Source organism: Cetorhinus maximus, chromosome 11, assembly GCF_964194155.1.
Source record: "Cetorhinus maximus chromosome 11, sCetMax3.hap1.1, whole genome shotgun sequence".
Taxonomy (NCBI): Eukaryota; Metazoa; Chordata; class Chondrichthyes; order Lamniformes; family Cetorhinidae; genus Cetorhinus; species Cetorhinus maximus.
The window spans coordinates 8,723,296-8,742,151 of record NC_135889.1 but is presented as its reverse complement, the minus strand read 5'-3'; the positions used below and the strand labels follow the sequence as shown (position 1 = coordinate 8,742,151).

Below are 18,856 nucleotides of genomic sequence, written 5' to 3'. Positions count from 1 at the left end.
CGGTGAGAAACATGCAGCGCAGCAGCTCCGCAGTCCTTTCTGTGCAGGGCAGCAGTGTCGAGGCAAGTGAAGCCACACCCGCCTTTTTAACAAAACCAGCTTTTGTAAAGCAGGTAGGTTTAAAGGTCCCAGCCACTTTGACAAGAGAGAAAGTAGGTGTGTAAGTTAAATGGGGAGGATAGATTGGGTGGGGTTCAGTGGACAGGGTGTCAGTGAGGGAAGGGTAGTCAGGGGGTTGGGCTGGGCTGGAGGGCAGTCAGGGATTAGTCAGGGGGTGGGGACTTGTGGTTTTGGGGGGTGGGGGTAGTTGGTGGGGAGGGAGGTGGTTTGGGCTGTGTGGTCAGGAGATTAGGGTCAGTACCATAGTTACCTAGGAGCTGGAAGTGGTTTTAATCCTCCTAACTTTTCATGGGTAACTATTCTGCTGAGAGGGTCGGAACGATCCAAAGTCGTTGATTTAAATCAGAGATTCGGATGGTTCCCTGTCTAGGGTATTGCTCAAAGGAAATGTAAACTTCCCAGACAATTTCTGTGCATTCCTTGGTCTGGGGACTTCCCCCAGTGCATCTTCTGAGGTGCGACAACCCCCCACCACCCCAGGGAACGGAAGTTCTGTGCCATTGCCTCCAATCCCGAGTCATAATCTTGTATAAAAACGCCTTGTGTGGCATATCAACTGCGTTCTGAAATTCGAACATACAAAATCAACTGGTTCTCCCTTATCGACCCTGCTAGTTACGCCCTCAAAAAACTCTAATGGATTGGTCAAACACAATTTCCTTTTCACAAAACTGCATCGACTCTTCCAGATCATATTGTGATTTTCCACATGCCTGTCATAATAATGCCCCTCATAATATTCTAGTATTTTCTCTATTACTGATGTAATTGGCATATGGTTCCGTGCAGTGGCAATCACCATTTGATTGTCACTCCACTCCTTTTACTTACACTGGAATGGAGCTGCACATTTCTCACCTGGACTCCTAACCCAGGCCTGATGAGAAAGATGCAGCTCACTCCTTTCTTCAACAGTGGGGTTATATTTGCTACCTTCCAATCCATGGAGACAGTCTTGAATCTAGTGAATTTCGAAAAATCAAAACCAATGTATCCACAACGTTTGCATTCTCATAAAACCCTATGATGTAGGCCATCAATTCCAGGGGATTTGTTGGCTCTTAGTCCCATTAATTTATTCAGTACCCTTTCTTGACTAATCTTAAATTTACATTCCTCATGCTCATTAGACCCTTGGTTCTCCACTAGTCTGCTAGTTGGGCCCTCAAAAAAAAAATTGTGAAACAAAATTTCACTTGCATAATGCATTGTATTTGCCTAATCATATTGTCATGTCCCAAGTGTTCTGTATTGTCTTGTGTGTCTTCAACTGTGAAGGCAGATATAAAATATTTGTTTCATGTCTCTGCCATTTCCTTATTCCCCACCTCTAACAAGGACTTCACTTTCATTTTATATAATTTGTCATTTTGCATCTATAACACATGAAAAATGTTACAACTGCATGCATTCCCTATATGAACTTGTTCTATTTAAAAATTCTATGTTCACATTTAAAATGGAAGCTGCCTTAGTAAAGTGGTTATGCTGTAATTACACACTCGTGACAGTGATAGAAAACCGCACTTTCTCCCAACTTCTTATCCTGTACTGGAGAGAAATCCTGTGCTCCAATCAACACTACCTTTCGGTTATAATAATATAAAATCCAAATATTATATAAAATGAAGACAAGTGTCTGACTATAAAATGGGAACCGAGTTATGTCAATGCACTATACCCTAATTACCCCCTGTTCTCCAGCCACCTTCACCTGAAGACTGTCGTCTAATGCCACAGGGGAACTGACTATAGCAAAATCTCACTTTATTCCTACTTACATGGCAATCTCACAGGTTAATTTGCAACATAAGGGGAGTTCAATTAAATTTGAACATCTGCACCATGCCTTGGCAATCACTGACAATTTTGTGCTCATTTGTCAGACATGCAAACTCAATATTCAAAGAGTAGATTGCGGCGTATGAGTCGACCATTGAAGCTTCCAAAAATCCTTCCAAAGATGGGGGTCTGAACATTGGGTGTGGGTGGTCTCATTTTGAAATGTGAAAAAAAATAACACCTGTAATTCTATTTATGTTTATTAAATTAATTCACAGAATTTTAACCGCACAGGAGGCCATTCAGCCTATTGTGTCTGCACCAGCTCTTCAAATGAGCATCATGACCTCATGCCATTGCCCTGCCTTTTCCCCGTACCCCTGCACATTGTTTTTATCAAATAATCAGCTTATGCCCTCTTGAATGCCTCGATTATACCTCCCTCCACCACACTCCCAGTCAGTGCATTCCAGACCCACTTGTTGTGTGAAAAAGTTATTTCTCATATCACATTTGCTTCTTTTGCAAATCACTTTAACTCTGTGCCCTCTTGTTCTTGATCCTTTTAAGAGAGGGAACAGCTTCTCCCTATCTACTCTATCCAGCCCCCTCATGATTTTGAGCATCTCTATCATATATCCTCTCACCCTTCGTCTCTCCAAGGAGAACAGTCCCAACCTCTCCAATATATCTTTGTAACTGAAGTTTCTCATCTCTGGGAGCATTCTTGTAAACCTCTTCTACACTCTCTCCAATGTGTTCACATCCTTCCTATAATATGGCGCCCAGAACTGTACATAATACTCCAGCTGAGGTCTAACAAATGTCTTATATAAATTCAGCGTAACCCCCTTGCTCTTGTACTCTGTGCCCCTATTAATAAAGCCCTGGATACTATATGTTTTATTAACTGCTCTCTCCACCTGTCCTGCCACCTTCAATGATCTATGCACGTATACACCCAGGTCGTTCTGCTCCTGCACCCCATTCATAATTTCACCCCTTATTTTATATTGTCTGTCCATGTTCTTCCTACCAAAATGGATCACCTCACACTTCTCCACATTGAACTTCAATCTGCCACCTATTTGCCCACTATACCAACTTGTCTATGTCCTTTTGAAGTTCTACACTGTCCTCCTCACAGTTTACAACACTCCCAATCTTTGTATCATCCGCCAACTTTGAAATTGTTCCCTGCACACCAAGATCTAGATCATTAATAAGAATCAGGAAAAGCAAGGGTCCCTGGGAAATTCCACTACTAATCTTCCTCCAGCCTGAAAAATGTCCATTGACCATTACGCTCTGCTTCCTATTTTTCAGCTCTTATCAACCCATATTTTTCCATGTGACTACTAGTTATATCCTGAATAATTGTTTCTAGAATCCTGCCCACCACTGAAGTTAAACTGACTGGTCTGTAATTGCAGGGCTTATCCTTACAACCTTTTTTGAACAAGGGCGTAATGTTTGCAATTCTCCAGTCCTCTGGCACCTCCCGAGTCTAGGAAAGACTGAAAAATTATGACTGGTGCCCCTGCGGTTTCTACTCTCACTTCCTTCAATATCCTCGGATGCATCTCGTCTGGTCCCGGTGCTTTGTCAACTTTAAGTACTGACAGTCTATTCAAAATTTCCTGCTGATCTATTTTGGACCCTTCTAGTGACAGAGTTTCCTCCTCTGTCACCATGACCTGGGTAGCATCTACCTCCTTGGTAAAGACGGATGCAAAGTATTCATCTAACGCTTTAGCCGTAGCCCCCTTTGTCCATGTGTAAATTCCCTTTTAAGTCCCTAATCGGCCCTACTCCTTTTACTATTTATATGCCTGTAGAAGACTTTGGAATTCCCCTTTATGTTGGCTGCCAGTCTTTCCTCATAATCCCTCTTCATTTCTCTAATATGCTTTTTCACCTCCCCTCTGAACCTTCTGTATTCCTCTTAGTTCTCAATTATATTTTCTACTGGACGCCTGTCATGAGCACACTTTTTAAAAAAAATAATTTCTATCTCCTTTTTCATCCATGGAGCTCTGTATTTGTTTGCTCCACCTTTCCCTTTTGAGGAATATACCTTGATTTTGCCCAAACCAATTCTTTTTTGAAGGTAGCCCATTGCCCAGCTACAGTTTTTCCCACCAAACTTTCGTTCCAGTCTATTTGGCCCAGCTCCATTCTTGCCCCATCGAAGTCGGCTCTTGTCCAGTTAATTATTCTTACTCTAGATTGCCTGTCGCCTTTTTCTATCTTCATCCTGAAACGTACAATACAATGATCACCGTCTCCTAAATGTTCCCCCACTGACACTTTATCTACTTGTACATCCTCTTTCTCCAGCACTTGCTAATTGTACAAAGATACCTCGGACCACAATCAAAGCATTTTAAAGTCGTCATATTCATTGTCTTCGTCATCTAATGAATGAATTTGACAAACTCTTTTTGAGTCACTTTGGCTATGGTACCATCATAAGGATCCCACTCAGGATTAGATCTGGTATTTTGGGTTTCAGAATCATCCCTCCGTAACTAATAACCTTCCTCTCCATCCACTGAATTGAATCTCGCATGTTTTTTCAATGATCTGATGACACTTGGCACTAACAGCATCCCACAATTTGATATGAAACTGCGCAAAACATTAAGGAAGGGAGCACTCTTTGTGAAGGGTTATTCTCCATCAACCATCCACCTATTCCATTCTGTGCAAACATGATTCTTAAATGGCTTGTTAAGTCACACATCCAAAAAGGTTGAACTACAGACGTTAGGCCCTGGTATAACTGCAATGTGGGTGTAATTGCTTCATAGGCACCTCTTGATCTCACCGGTTATTTGGGATCTTAACATGCCTCACACTAATAAGCTGCGTTCTTTACGTAGGCCACTCAGACACCTATTCCACACATTATCAATCCAAAACTTTACTCCATCCTCATCCATCCAACCGTTCTCATGGACATGCACAAAATAATCCTGCAGGGACCTTGATGTTTGACATGGTTTTACTTTTGAAAGTTACCGTAGGCTTTAGTTTTGTTCCGTCGCCCATGCAAGCGAGTACCACCATGAATTTTGTCTTCGTGTGTCCTGTCGTTTTCACTAAACTGTTTTTGCACCTTTCCACTCCACGGTTTGGCTGCTGGGCATAGTGGAATTCATGGGCGTTTCATCCATGTTGCTGGATGCAACTTTATGGGTACTCATGTTTTTGCTGCTGTCCGATGATGAATCACTGCTAATGGACTTTTTGGCACTGAGGACTTTTGATAGTCTCTAAGCGATCTAGATCTTCTGCTGCAACACTAGACCAGTTTCATTCCCTAAAGCGACTACACCAACTAGCTGTTGCTCTGAAACCTTTGCTGGACTCTGGCCCACTTAAGTGCAAACATACACATTGTATTTCTTGTGACGGTGCAACCATTCTGAAAATTTTCGAAAACCGATTATGATACATGCTTCTCAAGGTCAGGCCAGTGGCTGGTCCCTGTTCTCATGGTGCATTTGGTCTTGGGCATCTTCTTCAGGGTAGATTCCTTCTTCTTCCATTCTCACGCCAGTGTCTCACTAACACCAAATTGCCTCGCTGCAGCACAGTTATTTGACGAGTTAGCAACTTCTACAACTTTTAGCTTGAAGGCAGCTTCATACTTCCTTTGTTTTGTTGGCAGACCCATATCTGTTCATCACTCAACAGCCATTCGTGGTCTGCTCTGTATGGGCATGTCTTAAACTCACACACATCTTCGCAGCACAGCCTGTGTCACATTCTCGATCCCATGCACTGATTTACAAGTTAAGGTAAATAAAACGTACATTTTTGGGGTGAGAAACTAAGGCCTACTAGCAATGCGAGTAGAGCATTTCGTAGGTGAAAAGTGGGGTCCACTTATACATCCAGCAGATGCAAAAGTATGGTTTTTGGCACTGAAAAATTCATTCTATATGCCAGGTCAACTTATTCGCCATGACCTATGGTAATTCTATTCATTTAGAATTTGCACCCTCCAGAATGGTTACTGAATGGCAGCTTGCAACTTGAACAATTTTCCTGTAAGGCACTCGGGTTTATATGAACTTAACTCATTAAACCTGTCCTTTGCCAGCTTCAAAATAGGTTAGGTTCTGAAATTCCTCCCAAATAATCTCACATTCTATCTATAAGTCCACAGACCTTAATTCTATATAGGGTGTTTTACTGCATAAGCCATAAACTGGGCACATAGGCTTTTCAGCTATTTAACATGATCATGACTTTCCTGATTTTATATATTACTCATTAATGATTCACAGTTTTGAGTGGTTATTGTGGAAAGTTACCATTTAAAAAAAATTTGGTTTCACTGGTTCTCTTATAAAACGGCCCAAAATCCCAATTTCCTCAAACCAGTGCTGCCCAGGTCAGAATTGCCAAATAAATAAACCTGGAAAAATTGCCTCTCAAAATAATCAAACTGATCATTGCGCAAGATTATCAACAGATTCTTTGCATTCAGAATATTAGAAATAAAAAAACGCTGGAAAAACGTGGCAGGTCTGGCAGCATCTGTGGAGAGAGAAACAGTTAATGTCAAGTCCAACATGGCTCTTCTTTGAAACTGCAGAGAGGTAGAAATATGATGGGTTCTTATGCTGTTTAAAAAAAAAGGGCGGGGGGGGGGAGAGATCAGGTGGAGCAAAATAGAAGGTCAGGGATAGGTTAGAGGGCAGGAGAGATTAAATGGCTAAGATGTCATGGATGAGGTGTTGGGGGTGATAGGAGTCTACCACAAGCTGGAGGAACAGCACCTCATCCTCCGAGTAGGCATTTTATAGCCGCCTTGGCTCAACACCGAGTTCAACAATTTCAGACCATAAACTCTGTCCTCCATTTTGAATCTTCCCCCCCAAGTCTGTATCTTGTTTTCATGTTTTTGCTTTCAGACACGCAGATCCTTTTTCTGTTATTAACACATTCTGCTATTTTGCTTTCAGACAGCACCAACCTTTAATCTGCTATTAACACCTACTCTGGGCCAAAGCTTTATTCTATGTTACCATCATTTCCACTCCCTTTGTCTTGTGCTCCATGACAACTTTGTCATTTAATCTCTCTTGCCCTCTAACCTCTCCCTGACCTTCTATTTTGCTCCATCCTGCTTCCCCCCCTTTTCAACAGCATAAACATTTCTACCTCGCTCCAGTTTCAAAGAGTCAGATCAGACTTGAGACATTAACTCTGTTCCTCTATCCACAGATGCTGCCAGGCCTGAATTTTTCCAGCATTTTCTGCTTTTATGTCAGATTTCCAGCATCCACAGTATTTTGCTTTCATTCCTAATAGTAGTTCTGATGAAAGGTCACAGATCTGAAGTGTTAACTGTTTCTCTTTCCCAGATGCTGCCTGATTTCCTGAGTATTTCCAGTGTTTTCTGTTCATGTTCCTAATAGTAGGTCCCTCCTTGCTAGTCTCAGAAGCGAAAGTCACTGACTGTAACACCCAGTGAATAGAGCAAGTAGTGAGGGCTGAAAGAAATCCAAGATTTGTTAAGGGGGCCATGCCTCAATTTGAGCCAGCAAGAGTTTATTGTTGTGTGAGACTTTCTCCCCCTATAAGATTTCTGTTGGAGCAACCAATAAACACTTACCCTCCACTGCTGCTTCGTGTGGTGAGAAGATACGGGCATCGCCACATGGCGATGTACTGATATAGATGTGAAACTGCACATTCTCCTTAAGCTTGAAGCCTCCACCTTCACGCTTAACAAAAATGGATTTGTGGTGGTCTTCTGTCTTGTTACTTTAGAAATGAGAACACAAAATATTGTTTTTACAACACTGAAAACTCCAGTCCGTACTAGGGTATTGCAAGTTCAGGCTTGTGCATTTGATTGAGAAAATGCATAAAAAGTATATTTTTTAAAAATACCACTGTGTTCAAACAAACCTTTCCCACTGACCTGGTCAGTGACTTGTGGGTTGATGACAAAATAAACAGGGACTGAATTTTGCACTCGTCAGATGCACGTGACCGGCGGGCCCGGGAGCAGACGGGAAATGGTCCCCCGACTGCGATTTCACGCTGGCTGGCCATTAATTGGTGCCCTGAGAAAGGCTCAGCATTGCCAGTGGGGGTGGGAAGAGGGCAGGTGCCGACGTCACTGCGGGTGTTGTGAGCGCTTCCACTGAGGTCCCTGAAGGCAGACAGCTGCCTCAGAGAGCTGCAGACCTCCAAATAATAAAATAAAGCACAAAAATGCTGCACAAAATGTCCATGCAGCGCAATCAAGTAGCTGAAAGCAGACCTCATAAAAAAATCCCTAGATTTTTTAAATTTCATACCCTAATGGAGGTTTCATCCCGCCCTTGGATGAGGTTTCATCAAAAACATAAAGCCCATCTGGCTGATTGGCCCATCCGTCAACCGTAAGGTTGGACGAGTCATGAAAAATCGCTTGCAAGTGGGCCATTAATAAGCTTAATTGCCCGCATAACTGTTGGTGGGCACCCTTCCGACTTTTGCGCGCGCCCGCCGAGCGAAATATTGCGCGAGCACGCAATGAAGTCGGGACGCTCGCCCGACATCGTCTCGCATGATTTTACGCCCGTTCGGATCAGGTGCGTGCCCGCTCGCGGGACATAAAATTCTGGCCCCGGAGTTAAACAGGTTCTACTAGGTCACAATAGAAGGATCCTAGTTATCATTCTTTTAGTTGCCTGAAAAGATGGACATCAAGAAACATGCTATTCTATGATTTGTTTTACCAAAACATAATGCTTTTCAATGCATCCTTAACACATATTCCATGAACATCTAGAAGATTTAGGGGGGAAAAAAGGATTGCCACATTGCCAAAGAGCATTATATAAGACTGATAGAATTGTTGGATAAAAATAGGACATCCATTATCCGGAAAACACAAAATAAAGAAAAAAAGGCATCATCTTCCTTATGATCGCAAGGGACCCGTGCAGAAACATCTCAGATAATGGCCCTATAGAGGCCTGAAATAACTCTAAATGCTATGAACTGTAAATAGAAAACATTGTCAGCTTGGTTAGCAATATTAGTTATTTCACGAATTATGTAAACTTGACATCTTGGTGAATTTTGCTTCGTAACTTTAAAAATCTCCATTATATTTTCACGGCTGCAGATAGTAACACGAGATCCAGCCAGGATGGAGATAATTGGGTAATTCCCCTGTTATTCACACCTGGAGACTGTACTGCTGTAAGTAACTAAGATTGACGTTGCACTTATCATTTGTATTATGTAACTATCCTCCAGTTACTATATTTTGCTGGAAAGATAAATCTGCTTTTATCAGTTTTTATTAGTTTCAGTCATAAGTTTGGCAAATTAAAACACAGCTTCACCCTACCTCTAACTCACTGGCTCATTGACACAGTGGTGTCAATATTTACTCTGTACTTTTATTAGGAGTTTGCAACTTGCTAGTATTTGTCTTTTGCACTCATCTACAGCGAAAGCATTTCCTGGAGTAATCGACAAAAGTGTCTGCTGCTTCCAGAAGTAAATGACTCATTCTCATCATGGGTTACTTGCAGGTGATCTCTCATCACAACAGAAGTAGTTTGATTATTAAAGCAGGTGCATATATTGTTCAGGTCGAAGTTAGTCTTATTGTCTAACAAATGTGTAGATCAAGTGCACCTAGGTAATTAAATTACTAATACTGATCGCTGAGCTGACAATTTGCAGTCTATAGCATTTGTAGTGGTTTGGGCCTCTGTAGGCCCATTAACTGTGATAAAAACAAAAACAGCTGGAAAAACTCAGCAGGCCTGACAGCATCTGCGGAGAGGAATACGGTTAACATTTTGAGTCCGTATGACTCTTCATCAGAACTGTTCTGATGAAGAGTCATACGGACTCGAAATGTTAACCATATTCCTCTCCGCAGATGCTGTCAGACCTGCTGAGTTTTTCCAGCTGTTTTTGTTTCAGATTTCCAGCATCCGCAGTATTTTGCTTTTACCATTAACTGTGATGTCTCTACATGGCATCTTGTTTATCAGGCCTGTAAATTTGGCTTTGGCCTGCTTCAAAGTGGCGTAAATGAATGAAAAATGGATGCCTAGCCGAAAAATATATTTAGAAGGGGTAACAGAAAACTTGGTCAGAGGTGGGAGGGTACGAAGGGAGGACAGGAAGTGGAAAGGCAGACACAGTTAGGGATGGGATTCCAGGGTTTGGGGTGCATCTACCAGAGGTCGATCAGAGGAAGTCTGTGTTTGAAGAGGTTGTAGCGCTGGTAAAATTTGGAAAGATGGGGACATGAAGGGTTTTAAACATGAGAATTTTCAATTTGAAGTTTTGTGGAACTGTAAGCTAATACAGGTGAGCGAGAACAGAAGAAGTGATGGGTGAGTGAAACAGCATACGTGCAGGATTTCGGAAGTCTGTAGACTCGACTATGCTGACGCACTTCTGGCTGGTCTCCTACATTCTACCCTTCGTACTCCTGAGGTCATCTAAAACTCTGCTGTCTTAACTCGCAGCAAGTCCCGCTGCCCCCTCACCCCTGTGCTCGTTGACTTACATTGGCTGCAGGTCAAGTAAAGTCTTTATTTTAAAATTCTCATCTTGTTTTCAAATTCCTCCATGGTCTGGCCCCTCCCTATTTGTGTAACCTCCTTCAGCCCCAAAACCCTACAAGATATCTGTGCTCCTCTAATTCTGACCTCTTGTGCGCCACCAATTTTAATTGCACCATCATTGGTGACTGTGCCTTCAGTTGCCTAGGCGTCAAGTTCTGGAATGCCCTCCCTACACACCATTCTGCCTCTCTACTTCACTTTCCACCTTTAAGACACTCCTTAAAACCTACCCCTTTGCCCAAGCTTTTGGCCATCTGATTTAATATCTCCTTATGTGATTTGGTGTCATACTTTGCTTTATAACGCTCCTGAGGAGCACTTGGGGACATTTTATTTCCTTAACTGATTTACATACTGTGTTTAAGTATGAGGGGGCATCCATAGACAATGGAAGAGAGGGGCTCACTGGATGGGCTGACTAACCATGTTGAAGACTGCAGAGAGTTAATGCAACATAGTCTCAGACACAGAATATAATTTGTGACTTTTCCCAGGATGGTTTTGGTGCTTAGGTTGGTAATGAGCTTCTGGAATGATACTCACAACTTCGGAAGGTGGCAATCTAGCATGAACAGCTCTGGGGCGGGGGGTTAAGCCTGTTTTTTTTTGGTTGAGTTGATGACAGCAATTTTGCAAAGGCAGTGGCACAGTGCCAAGGAGTGGGCAGTGGAAAAGAAACAAGCATTTACAATGTCAGCTAATATAGGGATCATAAACAGAAAATGGGTTGTCACAGTTTAGTGCAAATAGGGTTAATGGAGAAGATGGTGGGGTGTATGGATGTGATTAGCTCGGAGCCACCATGGAAATGGATGGGTGAAAAAATACAGAAAGATGGGGGCTCAGGACTCGGACCCACAGTGGGTAACATGTTGGGCAAGAAGAAAAGAGGGAAGCAGCAGAGCTAGCAGAACAGACAAGCTCCTCAGATTTATTTTACTTTTTAAAAAGAGGTGAGGATGGAGGTTGTGGGGAGTCGAGTTTAAGACAGTTGGTAGTGGGGAAAATAAATGCTCTATCAATAGGTTAGTTACAGACTGACCTCAGGAATCACAATACCACATGAAATCCATTTAAGAACACTATAATACCAGTGTTATAAAATATGACGCAGCACAGTGATTCTTTAATTCTACCCACCTTAAATGGTACTCCATTTGGAAATAGAGAAACCGGATGAGGGATCTGCGTGCAACAATTTCAGCATGACAATCATTCAGAGCCAAGCCTCGGTCACTCATATACTCGCCATTGATGCATTTAGTTCCTGTGGCGACACATATAACCTGGGCATCTTTGACATCAGATCCTGGTTTCAGATGTGGTATGGAGGGTGAGGGAAAGAGGAAAGGTGAGATACAGAAAGCCAGTATAGTACACTACGAGGATCAAAGAGTTACAGCACAGAAGACCAGTTGGTCCATTGTGTCTATGCTGGCTCTTTGCTAAAGCAATGCAGAACAAATACCACTGCTCTTGTTCCTCTTCAAATCTACTTGAAATATTTGTCAAATTTTCCCTTAAAAGATGTCTCTTTCTGATGCAATTCGTTGGATGCATAAACAAATTCTTCCCAAATTCTCTCACTTCATAATTGACCAATTTATACCGACAAACTTTCATCACTGACTCCCAACCTGAGGAAATAGTCTTAATCACATCCACAAAACTTTCTTAATTGTCAAACACTAATCCCTGGGTTCTGATCACTGCCAATCTTTCTACAATCCTGATAATAATCATGAAGCCAACCCTTTGTTTCCCGTTTATTAACCAGTTTTCCATTCATGTTGCTACATCTCCTGTTCTACCTTAAGACTGAGATACCTCATTGAAAATCTTCTGAAAAATCCATATACACTGTATCTACTGTGTTCCCTTTATCTGTTCAATCATGCCTCCAAATTGAAACCATTAGATTTTACAAACATGACTTAGCTTCAACAAATTTGTGCTGGCTGTCCTCAATTAAGCCATACATTTCTAAACTCTTACTAAGTATATCACACATAATTGACAGCTGATGTTAGACCACTTTCTTTTCTTGAACAGAGGTGTTATATTGAATATTCTCAAGTCCCCAGCACAATCTGCAAATGGACAAATGATTCAAAACTGTGATTAGCGCTTCTGCTTTCTCCTCTTGGACTTCCTTCAACATTGACTATGTTGCAGCAGAGGCCGAGCAGTCAGCAGCATGGTTTATTTTGACAATTCTCAGCATTTTTCTTTGGATGTAAGCCAAGCAGAAAGTCATTGAGATAATTATTTTCTTGCATTTCTGTTAAGGCCACAAATTCTGATTCCCACGATTTTTACCTTCATGTGTGTACAAATTACACAGATATTCTAAATGATGGCAAGATTCACTACACTGAATTGTCTTAGAATGAAGTAATCCAAGAATGTTGTGACGGACAACTTCCTATCTGATATTGTACAGATCTGCTCCATTGCAATATGAATGAAAAACACTGCACGCTACTCCTAATCATTATACCAAGACTAACTTGAATCATCATCTCTTAACTCACAAATTATGGTAATAATGGGTAACAATTGTACTTACATCTGTTGAGACATGGAAAGGAAGCAGTTAAGTTGAAAATTAGTAGAAAGTTGAGGCATATGATAATATGTGACTGATTAAGTTAGAAGACGACAAAGGCCCTGATCACGTCAGAAATTGATTAAATTGTTAAAAGGCAAAGGCCCGGATCACCTTGGTAACTCCTTAAGTTAGCAACTCGAAAACTCATTTATCACAGGCAGAAGGTATTAAGACTAACACAAACAGAAGAAGGTGAAGCACCAATTTATAACCAATTACAGAGTTTATGGGAATACCCCGGGGACTTGAAGGTGTGAAAAGGGATGATTGATTAAAGCCATGGTACTGTATGAAAAGTTCATAACTTGACTGCATCCTGCTTTTCGCACTCTAACACTGAACTAAAGGCAAGAAAAGAAACAAGGACTGAGCCAGCCTATCATTGTACCCAGTGGATTGAACTTCACCATCTCCCCATGCACACGTGAGAATTCATTTTGACACTACCAGCCCACAATTCCCTTCATGTTTCTTCTTACTAACAATGTAGCCCCCTTATTGTATCCTCCTGAGGATTACGTGACAATATTACTCTATAGTATTATCACAGCTAAAACTGTTAAAAGTTGGAGAGGTTGCTATCTGTATTAGCACAATCTCCATTTTAAGATCATGGTACACGCTGGAAATCAAAATTATTTATTTAATTTTGGGGTTCCGTTGATGTTGTTTTCATAGTTTATAATAAATATAATTATTATATTTACAATTTATAATATGGCCTTACTCCCAACAATCATTTATGATGCTTAAAAAAAAATCAGTGAATGTATATAATAAATAATTATAAAAAGTTATAAGACGAAATGCAAGCCAGTAATCAGTGCTACATGAAATAACTGATTAAACAACTAATCTAACACGTTTACACAAAGAAAAACCTAAGGCATATGGATCCTTGGCTTTATAAATAGGGTCACAGGAATAGACATTCATCTTAGGCAGTGGCGCAAAATGGGTAGCACTGAATTGGTTGCCTGTTACATGCAGTGCCAAATACTCAGTTCCATTGCAGTCAATGGACTTAACTATCAGGTGTGTGTATAATGGGAGGCCAATTCTATACTGCCCATTTTGTGCCAGCGTCTGAGACAATTTCAACCCCACAGAGTACAAAAGCAAGGAAGGTATGCTAAACCTTTGTAAAACACTGTTTAGGCCCCCCGTTGGAGTATTGAGGCCAATTCTGGACAGCACATTTTAGGAAGGATTTCAAGGGCTTAGAGATATTGCAGAGAAGATTTACTAGAATGGTGTTAGGGATGATGAACTTCTATCATGTGGACAGACTGTCAAGACAGCAAAGATTATTAAGGGAAATTTGGTGGGGGAGTTCAAAATCATGAAATGTTTTGATTGAGTAAATAAGGAGAAGCTGGTTCCAGTGGCAGAAAGGTCAGTAACCAGGGGACACAGATAATTGCCAAAAGAACCAGGCGCAACATGTTTCTTTTACACAGCGAGTAATGATGATCCAAAATACACTGCCTAAAAGGGTGGTGGAAGCAAATTCAATAACTTTCAAAAGTGAATTGGATAAATATTTGAAAAGGGGAACACTTGCAGAGCAGGAGAATGGATTATAATTCTTTGGTCTTTCAAAGAGTCTTCTTCATTCACAATGACAGAAATTATTTATGCGTTTTTTCACACATGACATTAATACATGACCCCCAGTTTCATCCTTTACTACTAATGCAATACATGTGGTTATACAGTTAAGTCTGTTGTATGCATGATAGAATATTTACATTTTTCACTTTCATTAATTTACTGAAATACTTTGTTACTACACAAAAGGCATGTTGAATAAACAGGGTGATTGATGGATAATAGAATAGAAAATTTATTCCACTTGTGAGGAAAACCTTTATAAAACTCACTGGTGACAGTTGCACAAGAGTTATCCAGTCTTCCTCACTCACAGGATAAATGTTTTATTCCATAGTTCGCCACTGAGCATCTTCCATACTGTACATAAAACTTTCACAAATTATAAATGGTTAGAAATTAGGGATTCCATATGCAAATGTATTTTTATAATCAAGACACACATTTATGTTGGAAGCTAATTTATATATTTTTATAGATAGAGGACAGGGATGGGAAAGCACCAATAAAACTTAATTCACAATGAGTTCTAGAATAAAATTTAAATATATATAGCCAACAGGCCTTCACACAGTGCATAGAATTTTACAACACAGAAACAGGCTATTCAGCCCACTGACTTTTGCCAGCATTTATGTTCCACATGAGCCCTTGCTCATCTACTTCAGCTATCAACATATCCTTCTACTCCTTTCTCTCTCATTTACTTAGCTAGCTTCCCATTAAATGCATCCATGCTATTCACCTCAATCATTCCACTTTAACATCACAAACTCTATTTTTTTTATTAAATGTGAAATAATTGAAGCATATTTATACAATCCAATTTATTCCAAAAGAAACCCAACATACAAAAGTGAAGAAATGAAACAAATTGCAATGTACCTGTTGTCATGACAACACCGGCAAGAACTTTCCTCCGTGCATGAGGGGAGGTGAAGTTGTCAGTCAGTTCACTGAATTTATCCACCACTAATCGAGCCACTGCATCTGCCAGTACCTAGTCAGAGGAATGAGATCAGACATTCAGGTCAAATCCATAGAGTATATTGCTCCCAACCATCCTTTTTCTGGTCCAAACTACCTATTAATTTACTTAGCGTTGCTTTCTACAGACTAGAATTGCCACACGATTAAAAATTATACAGCATTCCTTAGCTTGGTGCGACAAATACAGGATTCTCTTAAATTGGCTGAACATGTTTTGCAATTTCCATTTGATGTGATACGGTACTCACATCTCCATCTTCTGCTTGTTTTGTCAGATCAAGAAATTCTAGAAGCCACATTCGATTTATAAATCACACTTCTATATTTAGATATAAATCACGTATACAGACACAACTGACCTTTCGCTTCTAGGACCCATGTCCAAATCCAGTTCTGGTTGATGAGGAAAAACATCCTCTGTCAGTTGATTGAGGCTTCAATGCAAAATAAATTTGGGCAGTCTTAATCCAGTTCCTAATTGGCGTGGGCTGACAGCACAAACTGAAATAATTCAGCACTAATTGGCCCTCTATTTAGTGTGATGGCAGAATGGCTGGTGTCGAAAATGGAAAATTATGCAGTAGGGGAAGAAGCTCTTTTAAGGTTGGGACATTGCTGGACCAGGGTAGAGAGTGCTGTGCATCTGATTGCGCTTTACCATAACTGGGAATGCTTGGTGCCACCATTGAGCGCCTAAAGTGGAAAGAGTTCCATTCCTTCGCAGTAACATCTCTCCCCAATGAGGATTAAAATTAAAAAAACAAACACATGAAACAGTTTTCAGTACACCAAATTCTCAGTTCATCGTTTCCAATAACAGCAATGGGTTTGAATTTTAACCAATCATACACTTAACATTTTTGGTTTTACCTTTTGCATACTTAAAAAAGCTACATAAAACATTTTTTCTCTTGAGTGTTATCCCAGTTTATGTTACTTTTCTCCAAGCTTACTCTGGGATGCAGATACGCCTTGGCTTTACCACTACCAACAGTATCCTTAAGCCCCTCTAGCCTGCTCCCTCCACCCTCACTTCAAACAAGTATGAGGAGCTCATGGACTTTGTTGTCACAAGATCATCCCTTCAGCTATTTCTGTCACATTGCCCTTCCTTTACCAAATCAAGTTCCCCAAGATTTACCCCTGCCCTAGCTCTGAAAACATGTCTATTTTTAGTTTCGCTTCTATTTCCCTTTATATGTTCTCCAAGCTCACCTTGTCAATGAGACCCACCTTCTTCTATTCCTCTCCATACCATCCTTGCAGATCACCACTCTATCTTCAATCTTCATATCCACTCCAAGTCCCTGGAATATGTTTGCACCTCCCAAATCTGAACCCATCTTTCATACAACTACATGCTTGAACCTCTGAAGCCACAGCACTGAAACAGCTCAAATCAAAGTCACAGAATACTTGGTTCCACTATAATCTATTCAACTGTTTTCAGAAAATCTCCACTAATGCCTTCTCTTCTTGTCGCTACACCTCTGAAGTCTTCAAGGGTCTATCCTAGGTCACCTCATCTATATGGCTCTCTTTGGCGTCATCATCTGAAGACATGAAGTCAAGCTGAACATATATGCTGGCAACACCCAGCTCTACCCTTCTACCAGCTCTCTTGACCACCTGTTTTGGGAAGACCAAATCCATTGCCTTTAACCATACTACAGATTCCACTCCCTGTCACCAATGCCATCCCCTTCTTTGGCTGCTGTTTCAGAATATTCACAACCTCAGTGTCCTGTTTGACTCTTTTCCCCACCTTTGGGTTCTCCACTTAATTGCTTTCTCACAGGTAATTCCTTTATTCTCATAACTTCTTGCACAATGGATACTCAGCTACAGGGGATCCAACCTTAATCATATAAATGCAATAATATTTGCAGACATCATGTGGTCAAATGTCTCATGGTCAAATCTCCAGGAATGGCTTGAACCAGAGTTGGCAACTCTGGTATATGTTGGATTACACTGTGTGACAGCCTTGTGAATGCTCTTGTAACTTGCTTAAAAGCTACCAAAGTAGTAGGTGTGGAGCAGGTGGAATGACCATCAATCTACCCACCAGGCTTCTTCCTTGCAAAAGGAATAAAAGTGAGGACATTCAGTTGGATAAAGTACTCAAAAGCGTAACTCAAAATTAATAATGGAAAGAGATCCAGCACAACCTCGAGTTAAAGGACAGAGGGCAGTTGTACGGCACCCAGCTTCTCAAAGTATCTCAATATTAATTCAAAGATATGTTACAATCTTCAACTGCCCCATCATTCTCCTCCCTTGCCTCCCTCAGTACTCTGGGGTAGATCCCATCTGGCCCTGGGGACTTATCCACCTTAATATCCTTCAAGACGCCTAATGCCTCCTCTTTTTTGATCTCAACATGATCCAGGCTATTTACACACTCTTCCCTAGACAATTTATTTGAAGATGCAGTACAGGATGTCTTAGCAGACAGATCTACTTTATGAATTCAGCAACTATCACTCACAAGGACAGCATAGCTGCAATTCCTATACACACACTACAGACTATTAGCTACTGGTCACTTGCTGCTCTATATCCTGGCTGCTTGCATATTTGCATATTCCCTTAAAATGTCATCACAATGCCTGTCTTTGCCCGTCCTGATGAAACCTGCCATTGGTGAGAATGGTGATGGAAAAATAGCACGCTGGCCAGCGGCACTATTCCTAGCACCCATCCGCCTCTGTTTCCAACCGGGAAGATCAGGAGTCTTCGATTTCAGAACAGCGCAGTGAAATGAATGCTCTGTGTTTTGTTAAAAGCCACACAAGACCATTTCCCACCTTGCAATTAACACTGCAACTGTAGTGAAGTTGATTTTAAAATAGAAGAGTTTGGTGCTCGTGAGAATCGAGCACGAACAAAACTCCCAAATTATAGTGTCTTGGGGCAGGATTTTCTGGTCCTGGTCACGGGTGGGACCCGCTGCGGGCGAGGCGGTGCCCCAGCCAGAAGCCCATTGGCTTGCAATGAGACCGGAAGATCCCGGCGGCACGTGGGTGCGGAAGATCCCACCGTTGGTCTCGAACCCAGTCCCAGCTGCAATATAGGTGAATATAGTGATGGTGAGAATGCGGCACATCTTGTATGGATCACCTAATTCCTT

General features: G+C 41.2%; 1 protein-coding gene across 1 annotated transcript in view; it reads right to left on the bottom strand.

Moving 5' to 3' along the window:
• The window catches only part of LOC144686374 (double-stranded RNA-specific editase 1-like), a 309,081-nt gene that overhangs the window by 31,409 nt on the left and 258,816 nt on the right, over nt 1-18,856 (bottom strand). Inside the window, exon 9 of the mRNA XM_078551506.1 lies at nt 7,535-7,686. Coding sequence (XP_078407632.1) covers nt 7,535-7,686 — 152 coding nt within the window. The remainder of the gene's footprint in view (nt 1-7,534; nt 7,687-18,856) is intronic.